The 16,435-nt window shown below is 42.6% G+C and overlaps 1 protein-coding gene across 1 annotated transcript; it reads right to left on the bottom strand.

Moving 5' to 3' along the window:
• Window positions 1–9,191: 9,191 nt before the first annotated feature.
• On the bottom strand, window positions 9,192–13,413 carry LOC125515433 (disease resistance protein Pik-2-like). Its single transcript, XM_048680900.1, has 3 exons — window positions 12,332–13,413; window positions 9,705–11,747; window positions 9,192–9,627 (listed from the first exon to the last, which is right to left on the bottom strand). The coding sequence occupies exons 1-2, from the start codon at window positions 13,156–13,158 to the stop codon at window positions 9,758–9,760; spliced, it is 2,817 nt and encodes a 938-aa protein (XP_048536857.1). The 5' UTR covers window positions 13,159–13,413; the 3' UTR covers window positions 9,192–9,627; window positions 9,705–9,757.
• Window positions 13,414–16,435: the final 3,022 nt, after the last annotated feature.

Below are 16,435 nucleotides of genomic sequence, written 5' to 3' on the forward strand. Positions count from 1 at the left end.
AAAAGCACGTTTCTGTGAATTATGAAAACTAATCTCGTGTGCGCAAAAGTTTCTGTTTTTCAGCAAGATCAAATTAACTATCACCGTAGGTTATCCTAAAGGTTTTACTTGGCACAAACACTAATTAAAACACAAAACCACATCTAACCAGAGGCTAGATCAAATATTTATTACTAAATAGGAACAAAAAGCAAGGAATAAAAATAAAATTTGGTTGCCTCCCAACAAGCGCTATCGTTGAACGCCCCTAGCTAGGCATAAAAACAAGGATAGATCTAAGTATTACCATCTTCGGTGTGCAATCCATAAGTGGCTCTCATAATAGATTCATAAGGTAATTTAATTTTCTTCCTAGGAAAGTGTTCCATGCCTTTCCTAACGGAAATTGGAATCTAATATTCCCTTCCTTCATATCAATAATTGCACCAATCGTTCTAAGGAAAGGTCTACCAAGAATAATAGGACATGTAGGATTGCAATCTATATCAAGAACAATAAAATCTACGGGCACATAATTCCTATTTGCAACAATAAGAACATCATTAATCATTTCCATAGGTTTCTTAATGATGGAATCCGCAAGGTGCAAGTTTAAAGAGCAATCATCAAATTCACGGAAACCTAACACATCACACAAAGTTTTTGGAATCCTGGAAACACTAGCACCCAAATCACATAAAGCATAGCATTCATGATCTTTAATCTTAATTTTAATAGTAGGTTCCCACTCATCATAAAGTTTTCTAGGGATAGAAACTTCTAATTCAAGCTTTTCTTCATAGGATTGCATTAAAGCATCAACGATATGTTTGGTAAAAGCTTCATTTTGACTATAAGCATGAGGAGAATTTAACACGGATTGCAACAAGGAAATACAATATATTAAATAACAATTATCATTTAAATTCCTTGAAATCCAAAATAGTGGGTTCATTGCTATGTAAAGTTTTGACCTCTTCAATCCCACTTTTACCAATTTTTGCATCAAGATCTAAAAACTCCGAATTATTGGGACACCTTTTAACTAAAGTTGACTCATCTCCAGTCCCAACATTATCAAGATTCATATTGGAAAACAAAGATTTAATAGGAGACACATCAATCACTTTTAGATCTTCATCCCTATTATCATGAAAGCTAGAAGAACACGCTTTTACAAAGCAATCTTTCTTAGCACGCATCCTCGCGGTTCTTTCTTTGCATTCATCAATGGAAATTCTCATAGCTTTGAGAGACTCATTGATATCATGCTTAGGTGGAATAGATCTAAGTTTCAAAGAATCAGCATCAAAAGAAATTCTATCCACGTTCCTAGCCAATTCATCAACCTTAAGCAATTTTTCTTCAAGCACAGCATTGAAATTCTTTTGTGAATTCATAAACTCTTTAACACTAATATCAAAATCAGAGGGCATCTTATTAAAATTTCCATAAGAGTTGTTGTAGGAATTACCATAATTATTAGAGGAATTACTAGGAAAAGGCCTAGGATTAAAGTTTCCTCTATACGTGTTGTTACCAAAATTGTTCGTACCAACAAAATTCACATCCATAGATTCATTATTATTCTCAATCAAAGTGGACAAATGCATATCATTAGGATCAGAAGAAACACTCTTATTAGCAAACAATTTCATAAGTTCATCCATCTTTCCACTCAAAACATTAATCTCTTCTATTGCATTAACCTTTTTACTAGTAGATCTTTCGGTGTGCCATTGAGAATAATTAACCATAATATTATCTAGGAGTTTATTAGCTTCTCCTAAAGTGATTTGCTAAAAGTGCCTCCCGCGGTCGAATATAAAAGATTTCTAGAAGCAAAATTCAATCCGGCATAATTTTTTTGTATAATCATCCATAAATTCAAACCATGTGTAGGACAATTACGTATCATTAATTTCATTATCTCCCAAGCTTGTGCAACATGTTCATGATCAAGTTGCTTAAAATTCATAATATCGTTTCAAAGAGAGATGATCTTAGCAGGAGGAAAATACTTAGAGATAAAAGCATCTTTGCACTTATTCCATGAATCAATACTATTTTTAGGCAAAGATAAAAACCAAGTTTTAGCACGATCTCTAAGCGAAAACGGAAATAGTTTCAATTTAACAATATCATTAACCACATCTCTCTTCTTTTGCATATCGCACAAATCAACAAAGTTGTTTAGATGTGTAGTGGCATCTTCACTAGGAAGGCTAGAGAATTGATCTTTCATGACAAGATTCAACAAAGCAGCATTAATTTCACAAGATTCGGCATCGGTAATAGGAGCAATCGGAGTGCTAAGAAAATCATTGTTGTTGGTATTAAAAAAATCACATAATTTAATATTGTCTTGAGCCATCGTGACAAATAAGCAACCCAACACACAAGCACACAAGAAGCAAGCGAAAAAGAGGCGAACGGAAAAGAGGGCGAATAAAACGGCAAGGATGAAGTGGGGGAGAGGAAAACGAGAGGCAAATGGCAAATAATGTAATGTGAGGGATAAGAGTTTGTGATGGGTACTTGATATGTCTTGACTTGTGCGTAATCTCCCCGGCAACGGCGCCAGAAATCCTTCTTGCTACCTCTTGAGCATTGCGTTGGTTTTCCCTTAAAGAGAAAAGGGTGATGCAACAAAGTAGCGTAAGTATTTCCCTCAGTTTTTGAGAACCAAGGTATCAATCCAATAGGAGGCTACACGCAAATCCCTCGTACCTGCACAAACAAATAAGAACCTTGCAACCAACGTGATAAAGGGGTTGTCAATCCCTTCACGGCCACTTGCAAAAGTGAGATCTGATAGAGATAATAAGATAAATATTTTTGGTATTTTTGTTGTATAGATTAGAAAGTAAAGATTGCAAAATAAAATAGATCGGAAACTTATATGATGGAAGATAGACCCGGGGGTCATAGGTTTCACTAGTGGCTTCTCTCAAGATAGCATAAGTATTACGGTGGGTGAACAAATTACTGTCGAGCAATTGATAGAAAAGTGCATAGTTATGAGAATATCTAGGCATGATCATGTATATAGGCATCACGTCCGCAACAAGTAGACCGAAACGATTCTGCATCTACTACTATTAATCCACACATCGATCACTATCCAGCATGCATCTAGAGTATTAAGTTCATAAGAACAGAGTAACGCATTAGGCAAGATGACATGATGTAGAGGGATAAACTCAAGCAATATGATATAAACCCCATCTTTTTATCCTCAATGGCAACAATACAATACGTATCGGTTCCCCTTCTGTCACTGGGATCGAACACCGCAAGATTGAACCCAAAGCTAAGCACTTCTCCCATTGCAAGAAAGATCAATCTAGTAGGCCAAACCAAACTGATAATTCGAAGAGACTTGCAAAGATAACAAATCATACATAAAAGAATTCAGAGGAGATTCAAATATTGTTCATAGATAATCTTGATCATAAACCCACAATTCATCGGATCTCGACAAACACACCGCAAAAAGAATTACATCGAATAGATCTCCAAGAAGACCGAGGAGAACTTTGTATTGAGATCCAAAGAGAGAGAAGAATCCATCTAGCTAATAACTATGGACCCGAAGGTCTGAGGTAAACTACTCACACATCATCGGAGAGGCTATGGTGTTGATGTAGAAGCCCTCCATGATCGATTCCCCCTCCGGCGGAGCGCCAGAAGAGGCCCCAAGATGGGATCTCACGGGTACAGAAGGTTGCGGCGGTGGAAATAGGGTTTCGTGGTGCTCTCGGATGTTTTTAGGGTATAAGAGTATATATAGGCGAAGGAAGTCGGTCAGGGGAGCCACGAGGGGGCCACGAGGGTGGGGTGCGCGCCCAGGGGGGCAGCCGCGCCTTCCTGCCTCGTGGCCTCCTCGCTTCTTTCTTGACGTCCACTCCAAGTCCCCTCGATTGCGTTTGTTCCAAAAATAACTCTCCCGAAGGTTTCATTCCGTTTGATATTCCTTTTCTGCGAAACACTAAAATAGGCAAAAAAACAGCAATTTGGGATGGGCCTCCGGTTAGTAGGTTAGTCCCAAAAATAATATAAAAGTGTATAATAAAGCCCATTAAACATGCAAAACAGATAATATAATAGTATGGAACAATCAAAAATTATAGATACGTTGGAGACGTATCAGTACCGCACTCTCGAGAACGTGTGGGACACGACAGAGGAGGTGGAGGCGATCTACAGCGACAGCGAGCTGTGCATGTCCGCGGGAGAGGAGCCTGCTTCCTACGTTGAGGCAGAGAGGGAGCAAGGCTGGCGTGCGGCGATGGACGAAGAGATGAAGAGCATCGTCGCCAACAAGACTTGGGAACTTTGTGAGCTCCCGCCCGGTCATCGCCCGGTCGGCCTCAAGTGGGTCTACAAGCTCAAGAAGGATCCCCGAGGTGTGGTGGTGAAGCACAAGGCGCGGCTGGTGGCGAAGGGGTACGTTCAGCGGCAGGGCATGGACTTCGAGGATATCTTCGCGCCGGTCGCGCGCATGGACTCAGTGCGCGTCCTCGTCGCGCTCGCAGCGCACCATGGCTGGCAGGTACACCACATGGACGTGAAGTCCGCTTTCTTGAATGGTGACCTGCTCGAGGAGGTTTATGTGTAGCAACCGTCGGGGTACGTCGTGGCCGGCCAGGAGGGCAAGGTGTTGCGCCTCAGCAAGGCGTTGTACGGACTTCGCCAAGCACCAAGGGCTTGGAACACGAAGCTGGAAAAGCGTTTGTGCGCTCTGGGGTTCGAGCGTTGCCCGTCAGAGCATGCTGTCTACCGTCGCGGCTCAGGCACCTTGCTCCTGATCATCGGGGTCTACGTTGACGACCTCGTCATCACCGGAGCGGCCATGGCGGAGATCGACTCCTTCAAGCAGTAGATGACTAGGATGTTCCGCATGAGCGACCTGGGCATGCTCAGCTACTACCTCGGGATCGAGGTGAGCCAGGAGCGCGACCGCATCGTGCTCGGGCAGGGGGCCTATGCCAAGAGGCTGCTGGAGCGCGCGAAGATGGAGGACTGCAACCCGTGCAACACTCGCATGGAGGCGCGGCTCAAGTTGAGCAAGGAGAGCGCCACTGATCCAGTGGACAAGACCAAGTATCGCAACATCATCGGAAGGCCGCGGTACTTGGTGCACACGAGGCCCGACATCACCTTCGCCGTCGGATACTTGAGCAGATTCATGGAGAAACCTGCAGCCGATCACTATGCCGCGGTAAAGCATTTGTTGCGGTACGTGGCCGACACACTGGATCACGGTTGCGCATATGGGCACGACGAAGGAGAGCTGCAGCTAACCGGCTACAGTGACTCGGATCACGCCGGGGACACGGATGGCAGGAGGAGTACCACGGGCGTGATCTTCTTCCTCGGCAAGAGTCCGGTAAGCTGGCAGTCTCATAAGCAAAGGGTGGTAGCGATCTCCTCGTGTGAGGCCGAGTACATGGCGGCCAACACAGCTGCGTGTCAGGGCATTTGGCTGGCGCGGTTACTTGGAGAAATGCTGACCAAGGAGGCCGCACTGCCGAAGCTCCTCGTCGACAACAAGTCGGCGATCTCCTTGGCGAAGAAACCTGTCCTCCACGATCGCAGTAAACACATAGATCAGGTACCATTTCATTCATGAGTGTGTGGAGCAGGGAAGGATATACATCGACTACGTCAGGACGAGTGACCAGCTGGCTGACACTCTGACGAAGGCACTTGGACGTCTCATCTTCCAGGAGCTGAAGAAGAGGATCGGGATGGTTGAAATAATTCGCCAACGTCAAGATTAGGGGGGAGGGGGGTGCTTTGTTAGCTAATCTAGATGTTGGGTTTGGCTAGTTTGTTTTCCGTTAAATAAACCTGTTGCATGAACCACGACATGTGCGTGCCATGCAAGTAGCTAGCATGGGCCGGCTGGACGTGGGCACCACGATCGGCCCGGTAGTCTCGCAGGTGGCTTAGGAGGCACGATCAACGCTCGTGGGATGGCGCGAGCACGACGGATCGTGGCGCGTAGATAGGATCGCTACCTGCCTCTCCTTCCTTTTAACGAATAAATAGTAATGAAGAAAAAGGGAAAATTCGCGAGATTGCACGCGGCGCAAAGACCACTGTCTCCTCTGTGACCGTGAGCTTAGATTGCTAACAGGCACATATGGACGTCAGATAGTGTTATACGAAATTGATAATTGTGATTAATACCTCTTGCATTGATAGTGAAATGTCAGTTCCCTGACAGCTAGCTCTCTTCATCGTCAATGCAGCTTTCTTCCAAGTCGGTCCTGGATAGATAACGTTTTTTCAAAGACACGTTGAAATTTTCTCCCACATTTTTGAAAGTGTTTCATATGTTTGAAAAAGGTTTATTGCGTGATTTTAAAAATGGTAAACATGTATTTAAAAAATGTTCACATATTGATTTAAAAAATGTCAATCATGTATTGAAAAATGGTCATTGTGTATTTGGACAATGTTACCCTTGTATTTTAAAAAATAATTCATGTGTTTACAAAATGATCATCGTTTATTTAAAAAAGTTCACCGTGTCTTTATAAATTTATTAACATATTTTTTAAATCACCAATTGTTTATTAGAATGTTCGATGTGAATTAGAAAATTGTTCAACATATATTTTAAAACTGCTCGCCATGCATTTTAAAAATATTTAATGTGCATTAGAAATATTTAACTTCTTTTTGAAAAATGCTGAAGATATATATATATATATAATTTTTTTAACGTGTATTAATAAAATTCAATGTTCAATTGTAAAATGAGATGAAAAAAACAAAAATAAAGATAAAGGAAGACCAAAACTAAATTGGGCCAAATCAGTTGATATGAGATATGAGAGCGAATTGTCGAGCGGGCGCACAGGCGCGTCTCCAGCTGGGCCGGCCCATTCGCGCAACACAGTGAAAAAATTCCAAAATTTTTTGCTGGAGAGAGGGATCGAACCAGGGACCTCCATCTTCATACGCACGATCATAACCATCGCGATAGACAAGCTCTCTTTATAAATTTATTAACATATTTTTTAAATCACCAATTGTTTATTAGAATGTTCGATGTGAATTAGAAAATTGTTCAACATATATTTTAAAACTGCTCGCCATGCATTTTAAAAATATTTAATGTGCATTAGAAATATTTAACTTCTTTTTGAAAAATGCTGAAGATATATATATATATATATAATTTTTTAATGTGTATTAATAAAATTCAATGTTCAATTGTAAAATGAGATGAAAAAAACAAAAATAAAGATAAAGGAAGACCAAAACTAAATTGGGCCAAATCAGTTGATATGAGATATGAGAGCGAATTGTCGAGCGGGCGCACAGGCGCGTCTCCAGCTGGGCCGGCCCATTCGCGCAACACAGTGAAAAAATTCCAAAATTTTTTGCTGGAGAGAGGGATCGAACCAGGGACCTCCATCTTCATACGCACGATCATAACCATCGCGATAGACAAGCTCTCTCGCTTTTCTACCGCGTGCGGTGCTAAATGTAATGGAGACCCGAACATTTTCTCAAATTCCTAACGCGAAAATTATTTTGAAAAGGTGTTTCTTAAAAAGCGAACACTTTCCAAATTTTAGAAGAAAAACTAAAAGGCATGAAGAAAGTTTTGATAAACTGAAAACTTTTAAAAATCCCGAACATTTTTTGAATTTAGGAAACAAAATTTTGAAATTGAGAACAAAATTTGAACATGAACATTTTTTAAAGCACGAACATTTTTTAATCTTGAGAACAAAATTTTGAAACGGAGAACAAATTTGTAAGCGCGGAAATTTGAGAACAAAATTTGAACATGAACATTTTTTAAAGCACGAACATTTTTTTAATCTTGAGAACAAAATTTGAAACAGAGAACAAATTTGGAAGTGCGGATTTTTTTAAAGATGTACATTTGTTTTTGAATCTTGAGAACAAATTTTGAAACATAGAATAGATTTGGAAGCGCGAACAATTTCTTAAAGAACGAACATTTTTTGAATATTGAGAACAAATTTTGAAACATAGAACAAATTTGAAAAATCCCGAATATATTTGGAAGCGCAAACATTTTTTGAAAACCTGAACAAAAAAGTTGAAGTCCAGTACATTATATTAATTTCGAAAATTTTGCACTTTTTTGTGTAACGAGAACAATTTTTAAAAAGTTGAACATTTTATGGAAAGGCAAACAAAATTTGAATATTTTGAAAAAAAAGATAAAAGAAAAATAAAATGAAATAATAAACCAAAGAAAGAAAACAAACAGAAAAAACCAAAAAGAAGAAAAAAAGGAAACAGAAAGGAATTTGAAAATCTGAAGAACAAAAAGGAAATAGAAAGAGAAGAAAAGGAATTGAAAAAATGAATTAAAGAAACAGAAAAACAAAGAAAGAAGAAAAAAAGAGAAAGAAAAAAAGAAACAGAAAAAGAAAAAAAACAGTGAAAAACCGGTTCAAGAACCTTCTGGAAGGTTCCCAAAACCGGTCAGGAACCTTCCAGAAAGCACCCAAAACCGGATACTGTAGCCCGCGTAGTTGGGCCGGGCCATCTGGATCGCTCGGTCGCTCGGCTCTGTGCGTTCGCTCGACAGTCTGCCGCAATGAGCGTCCGCTAGGATATTCCCCAAACGTATCCTTTTTCCGGAAAAAAAACTATCCAGATCCAATCTTTTTTATATAATTCAGGCCGAGATCAATTTCCCTTTTTTGAATAGAAGCCCGGATCAATTTATTTTTCTGAATAGAAGCCCATACCAACTCCCCTTTCTACCCAGCCAGCAGCACCGGGCCGCCATGGGCCATGGCTCCCTGTGTTCCTTGGCGTGCGAGGTCGCCCTGTTGGTTCTCACTTGCGGCCTACCGGGATCCCCTGTTTCTGGCCGCCATGGGAGCAGCAGGGCTCTGTCGATACCCCAAACTGTGTGGAAGCACAAGTTAACAACAGTGACACAATTGCTTTCCTTGTTTGATTTGGTAGCTTTTGATTCGACTGTCACAAGACGACCTGATGACCCATCCTTATATGTTCGCTCACTCTCACTTGCTTTTGTAGGTTGTCTTCAAAATCAATCATCTTGCATTTTTATTTTTCGGAAGTGACACTTTTTTCTTTTTATCTTCCCTGTATTCCTGAATCCTAAAAGCAAGAGCTCATGCAGCCATCTGCCTATACAAGCTTAAAATTTACTGTTGCCAAGTGCTGAGTTGATACAGTTGGCCAGAAGTTCAATGCTGGGTACTTTCTGCTGAATCATTTACCTACTGTACATCCCAAATCTGCCACACTACCCTTACATCCCTGAGACTTTTTTTTTGCGAATGCCTTACATCCCTGAGACTGAAACCAGGTGAAGCAGTTTACACCACATCAGTTCAAGCTACAGTAGAATAGTTCAAAGTATTGGAGTGACAAGACAACGTTTCAACTCTGGAACCTAAGATCAAACTAACTTACACAAGTACACACACAATAATTCTTAAAACTAGTAATAAATGCAAGAAATTCTGATCGTACAATATTCCCTCAAAAGCAAATAGTACCATGTGGCAGAGCAACTAACACCACTTCCTCTGTGATGTCTTAAGAGTTCAGGCATTACCACGACATTTCAATGAAGCCATCATGCACTTGCGTTTAACAGAAGATTCACTGAATAGACGAAGGGAAAACATGTCACATATGGGCGTCAGAAAGTGTTATACGAAATTGATAATTGTGATTAATACCTCTTGCATTGGTAGTCAAATGTCAGTTCCCTGACAGCTAGCTCTCTTCATCGTCAATGCAGCTTTCTTCCAACTCGGTCCCGGATAGATAACTTGGGACGATTGGGATGGCAATTTGCCTCGTTCCTTATAGCAGCAGATGCAGCAGAGCAGCTAACGGAAGATGTGCCTACATAATTGCAAAGAGTAAACATGGCATCTCTGAGACATGGGAGGTGGCCAAGACCCAAGTAGAACCCATAATCTTCTGCCACTGAAACAAAAAACGGCACCACAAGCTTCTCCAGCTTTGGCAGTGCTCCTTCTTCAAACGTCAAGTAAATTGCACTTTCCCAGCAGATAAGGTATAATTCCTTCAAACACGGAAATGCAATGCCTTGTATGGTAAGCCTTTCGTTTTGGAAGGTATTGAATGTTATACTCACACAAAGTAAGGCCGGCATCTCTCCCAGCATCCGCAGATCCTCCTCTGTTGCTTCAATCAAATTAATGTTCAGCTTTGAGAGACTGGTGAGTGCTGGTACAATCCACTTTGGCATCTTTGGTAAATAGTAGCTACTGGTCATCCAAAATGTTTGGAGGTTATATGGAAGAGGGGACCAAGAATCTAAGAACTGGATGGGTGTTGAATCCGGAGAGTATATCCATAAAGACTGGAGTTTGCAAGTGACAAGCTTGCACAGTGAGGAGAATAACATCTCTTCATGTCTCTTGTATTCCTGATATCCTCCACCATCCAACTGTAGATGGAGTTCTTTCAAACGATTTAGATTCCCCAATTCCTCGACTGCATGTAATGGACTCTTGATAATATTAAATCCCGAGATCGCCTGTAAATTCCTCATATTTCCAATCCCATTTGGTAACTTCATTTCACCGTGAGGACCGGGATATCTTGCAGTGAGTAGATGTTGTAGCTTAACAAGCTGAATAATTCCAGTGGGCAATTCTTCTATCTGTGTATCTCTAATATCTAGCGTCTCTAGACCATATAGCTTCACAATTCCTGATGGTAGCTTCGACATGTCAGTGCCCCTAAAGCTCAGGTACTTCAGCTGGACTAGCTTATCTACACCGTTCATATCGTAATCGTGTAGATTCTCACAATCTTGAAATTCTACTACACGCAAAGCTTCAAACTGAACAAGTCTAGGCAAGTGTTTGATGCAAGTTGATGCTATCACTGTCAGAGATCGTACATGGCTTAGATTTTCATTTGCCAATATGGATGCAAGATCTTGGTCAATATGCTGGACTGATAGTCGCCGAATAAGACCATCACGCTTTGCCAAATCAGTTTGACCATGGCCTGCCAAAGAGATGAAATTATCTTCAACCGATTTTGAAATAATGAGCTCAAGCATCATGTCATGGACTTGACAAGCACGAGCCTTTCCATCATAGCCAATTTCAATTGGCTGGACCATACTTTTGTTTATTAGCTCATAGAAGTGGTTCTCGGCAACCTCTTGCTTGCTTTGTCCGCGCTCTTCAGAGATGAAGCCTTCTGCTATCCATCGCCTCACTAAAATATCTCTCTCAATCACATAATCCTCAGGATATATACTTAAATATAACAAGCAGGTCTTGAGATTGGGTGAAAGATCATTGTAACTAAGGGATAATATGTTATTCATTCCATCTAAGCTTCGGTTTTTGTCCAATGCAGAACCAATAGACCTTCTGACCCTCTCCCACTCATCTTTGACCACTGGCTTCGTTGCCAATAAACTTGATATACTGATAATTGCCAATGGGAGGCCTCCACATTTCTTCAGTATTTTGTTCGAAATTTGTTTTAGCACGTCAGGGCAACGGTCCTCCGAACCAAATATTCTTTTGAAAAACAATATTTTAGAGTGCAGATCACTTAGGGCTTCTATTTCATACATGCGACCATTACCATCTAGGCAACATGATCTTGCTACATCAACAATGCGTGTAGTAGCTATAATTCTGCTGGAAAAATCATTCTCTGGGAAAGCATACTTGATAGCGTTCCATGCTGATATCGACCATATATCATCAATAACGATGAGATACCTAATAGATATAAGTAGTTAATGTTAATCAACTATGAAAAAGAGTTCAAGTGCAGAACAAGAAGATACCAATGTCATGTCAAAAGAATTCAACCATATACAAAAAAAACACTACGAACTCCAAGAGGATGGTAATAAAAATACTCAAAAATAAATAGCAAGTAAACCATGATAATCTAAGCATCATATAAGGCGCAAGTACTCAACAAGTTAAGGTCTACCATCTGTCTATTGCCTATGTTGCCATCTGTAGTTTGCTTACTTAACTAAGACTTTAGCCATAGTTGGAACTCAAAACTAACCAACTTAAGTTCAAAAAAGATTTCACTCTAAGAAATGTTTGCCCATGATCATACAAGCATCATTTTACAATACTTGTGTGAGTAAAAACAAAATCGTCTAGAACACTTGTTTGAATATCCAGTGTGTGGTGTAGCATATTTCGAGTCCTTTGAGTACAACACTGATCTTTAACCTCTATACACATTTGTTTACAGTTTGATTCTTTTTCATTTCAGTATAGTCAGGCTAGTATTAAGAAATTATCCTAAATATGTTTGTTAGAAAAGGGGGGCTGAAAATTACCTCTTATCTTGTAGGAGTTCTTTTATCTTCACAATACATTTCGCTTCATCCCAAGTGTCGATTCCTTTCGCAAAATCTTCCTTGCAAGGCAATTGGGAGATTAAATCCTTCATAATTTTCTTTACATTAGGTTTTTGCGAGACAGAGACAAAAGCTTGACAATGAAAATGCCCTTGGATCTTGCGGTAGACCTCCCTTGCCAGTGTTGTTTTTCCCAACCCACCAAAGCCAACAATGGACAGCACCCTGTGATGCTTGGTTGAGCTACTTTCATCTTCCAGCATCCAACTAGCAAGATCATCTTTTGGACCATCAATGCCCACAAGGTGCGCTTCGTCAACAAGAAGAGCAGACAAGCGGGGATCCACGGCTGAATGTTCAAAGGGGCAGCAGGGAATTTCATCCAGCTTGTAACTACTCTTCAAATCTTTTACCTCCTTGAGACGAATTTTCAGATTGTCGATCTTGTTGGCAATTCCACTACGAGAGCCCAACGTCTTGAGCCGGCGAGCAGTCTTGTGGAAGAACTCCTTGAAGCCAACCTGGTGATGACCGCCATCACCGAGCTGGTGGATGAACTTGTCTATGACATCCTCAATATCGTAGGTCAGCTCCCTCACAAGGGATATCCACGCCTTCACCTGGACGTCGGGATCTTGCAACATCGTGTACTTGTGGACCGCGGCATGCATGCCGGTCAGCTCAGCTTTGAGCGAGCGGATCTCACGGCGGACGCCTTTCAGGCGGGCGCACTCACCGGCAAGCAAACCGGTGAGCTTCATCAACAGGGGACCCAACACACCGTGCGAAGCACTCACCGCCTCCATTGACCTCTAGCTCTCTATTGCTCTCGTTTATGCTTGGTGTGGAAAGAAGTGCAGGAAGAGGACTCCTACTGCTCCGGCTAGCCTGATGAGATATGGATTCATTGGCCAGGAGATGAGATATAGGGAAGAAAATTCCGACGACTGAGGCCCCAAGTCGGCGCACATCTCCTTTTCTTGGACTCGGGTGTAGATATTTTTCTTAGCCTCTCGCGACGCTTCTCACGCTCTATCCATGGCTGTAGTAGCTGTGGACAGTGGACAACGTCCTGTCTGCTTCACAGCTCTGCAGGCCTTCTCGAGAAAACAGGGGAAACGATTAGAGCAGAGTGGCCAACATGCAAGCGACTAATCTAAAAAAAATGAACGGTATATCTCCAAAATAAATATGCTCCACTCACACATTATCTCACCCCTTGTCATATCAGAAAAAAGAAACAGATAAAGGCAAGTGGAGTAATTAAGGGAGTTGTGCTACTGCCTGAAGATTTATATACACGCAAGACCAAGAACAAACCCAAACCTAAACGTATACAAGACTGATAAACGTGTAGACACGTACAAGTCCTAAGCCGGACTCCTACTAGTACACGAACTAGCTAGCCTAATCCATCTAATACTACGACTCTGGCGTACTGTATCTTACCTAATTACACGGCCACACTGATCACCATGTAGACCTAACATAACACGTCTAATACTTTCTAGTATAACACAAATACTATTTAGACTTGACACTATTCAAAATTATGCTAACAATTTCTTCTTAATTTTGACATATCATCTCTTTGTGCTTCCTCTGGTCTTGACTTGCTGAAAATCCGCATCTTATTGATCCAAACTATGACGCATGATCCGGATTACCAGCCCATACGGTCGCATCTACGCGTGCAACATGCAAGACTGGACGCATCATCAGTTTTCACGTCGTTTAACTTAACTGGTCACTGTCCCACTACACGCCGAGCTTGATCTTTAACGGTCATATTCGCACACTGAGTATGACCCGCCTGGAAACATGCAGTGTGCCTCCTTGCTCTGCCATGTTGTGCCACCGCTATTGCTTCGCCGCCGCCTTGCACTCGGTTCGCACCATACTCCTTGTACTTGCTTGCAGCAGATTCACTCTCCACTGCTCGCATACCTCCTCGCTTTATAATGGCTTCGCCTACCATCGTCCGCCTTCGGCATCACACCGAACCCACACTGGCTGCAACCAGGACGCTCCACGAGGACATGAACATGACTCACGGAACACCGTGCACATCGCTTCCACTCCAACGAGTCCACACAGAGACGAGCACTTGCACACGATGACGACTCACAAACGCAACGACGACTGATCGTGCAAACACGCACGACACCTTGACTCATCCGACTCCCCCGGATGACGATCTTGATGAGCTCCAGCGCCGCACCTCGGCACCATCTCTCCCACCAACGATCTCCTTCCACCTTCTTTCTGACGACAACCTGCCGTCTCCCTCCTTGTCGCTCTAAGATCGCCTGATCCTCCTCGTCCGTCGCTCCATCCAGTGACTATATTGCCCGCCCCGAGGCGCTAGTAGATCGCCACCCCGGGGCAAGCGTACCTTCACTCGAACCTTGCTCTGATACCAATTGTTGGAATTCTGCCCACATGATCGATCACATCAAATCACGATAAACACGCACACGCAATTTTTTTGCCAAAGGCACGTGGCGTGCCTCTCTTCTCTTTATTTTTTTCTTGTTTTCTCTACGGTGTTACAATAGTTAGCCCTACCTGTATATATATACACGCAGGACCAAGGACAAACCCAAACCTAGACGTATGCAAGACTGCTAAACGTGTGGACACGTACAAGTCATAAACCGAACTCCTACTAGTACATGAACTAGCTAGCCTAATCCATCTAATACTAGGACTCTGACGTACTGTATCTTACCTAATTACACGGCCACGCTGATCACCATGTAGACCTAACATAACATGTCTAATACTTCCTAGTATAACACAAATACTACTTGGACTTGACACTATTCAAGATTATGCTAACAATCTCTCTCTAATCTTGACATGTCATCTCTTTGTGCTTCCTCTGGTCTTGACTCGCTGAAAATCCGCATCTTGTTGATCCAAACTCTAACGGATGATCCGGACTACCAGCCCACACGGTCGCATCTACGCGTGCAACGTGCAAGACTGGACGCATCATCAGTCTGCACGTCGTTCAACTTAACTGGTCACTGTCCCACTACACGCCGAGCTTGATCTTCAACGGTCATATTCGTACACTGAGTATGACCCGCCTGGAAACATGCAGTGCGCCTCCTTGCTCTGCCATGTTGTGCCACCGCTATTGCTTCGCCGCCGCCTTGCACTCGGTTCGCACCATACTCCTTGTACTCGCTTGCAGCAGATTCACTCTCCACTGCTCGCACACCTCCTCGCTTTACGATGGCTTCGCCTACCATCGTCCGCCTTCGGCATCACACCGAACCCACACTGGCTGCAACCAGGACGCTCCACGAGGACATGGACATGACTCACGGAACATCGTGCACATCGCTTCCACTCCAACGAGTCCACACAGAGACGAGCACTTGCACACGATAACGACTCACAAATGCAACGACGACTGATCGTGCAAACACGCACGACACCTTGACTCATCCGACTCCCCCGGATGACGATCTTGATGAGCTCCAGCGCCGCACCTCGACACCATCTCTTCCATCAACGATCTCCTTCCACCTTCTTTCTGACGACAACCTGCCGTCTCCTTCCTTGTCGCTCCAAGATCGCCTGATCCTCCTCGTCCGCCGCTCCATCCAGTGACTATATTGCCCGCCCCGAGGCGCTAGTAGATCGCCACCCTGGGGAAAGCGTACCTTCACTCGAACCTTGCTCTGATACCAATTGTTGGAATTCTGCCCACATGATCGATCACATCAAATCACGATAAACACGCACACGTAATTTTTTTTTGCCAAAGGCACGTGTCGTGCCTCTCCTCTCTTTATTTTTTTCTTGTTTTCTCTACGGTGTTACAATAGCTAGCCCTGCCTGTATATATATATACACGCAGGACCAAGGACAAACCCAAACCTAGACATATACAAGACTGCTAAACGTGTGGACACGTACAAGTCCTAAACCGGACTCCTACTAGTACATGAACTAGCTAGCCTAATCCATCTAATACTAGGACTCTGACGTACTGTATCTTACCTAATTACACGGCCACACTGATCACCATGTAGACCTAACATAACACGTCTAATACTTCCTAGTATA

The sequence above is a fragment of the Triticum urartu genome, chromosome 6, assembly GCF_003073215.2.
Source record: "Triticum urartu cultivar G1812 chromosome 6, Tu2.1, whole genome shotgun sequence".
Taxonomy (NCBI): domain Eukaryota; kingdom Viridiplantae; phylum Streptophyta; class Magnoliopsida; order Poales; family Poaceae; genus Triticum; species Triticum urartu.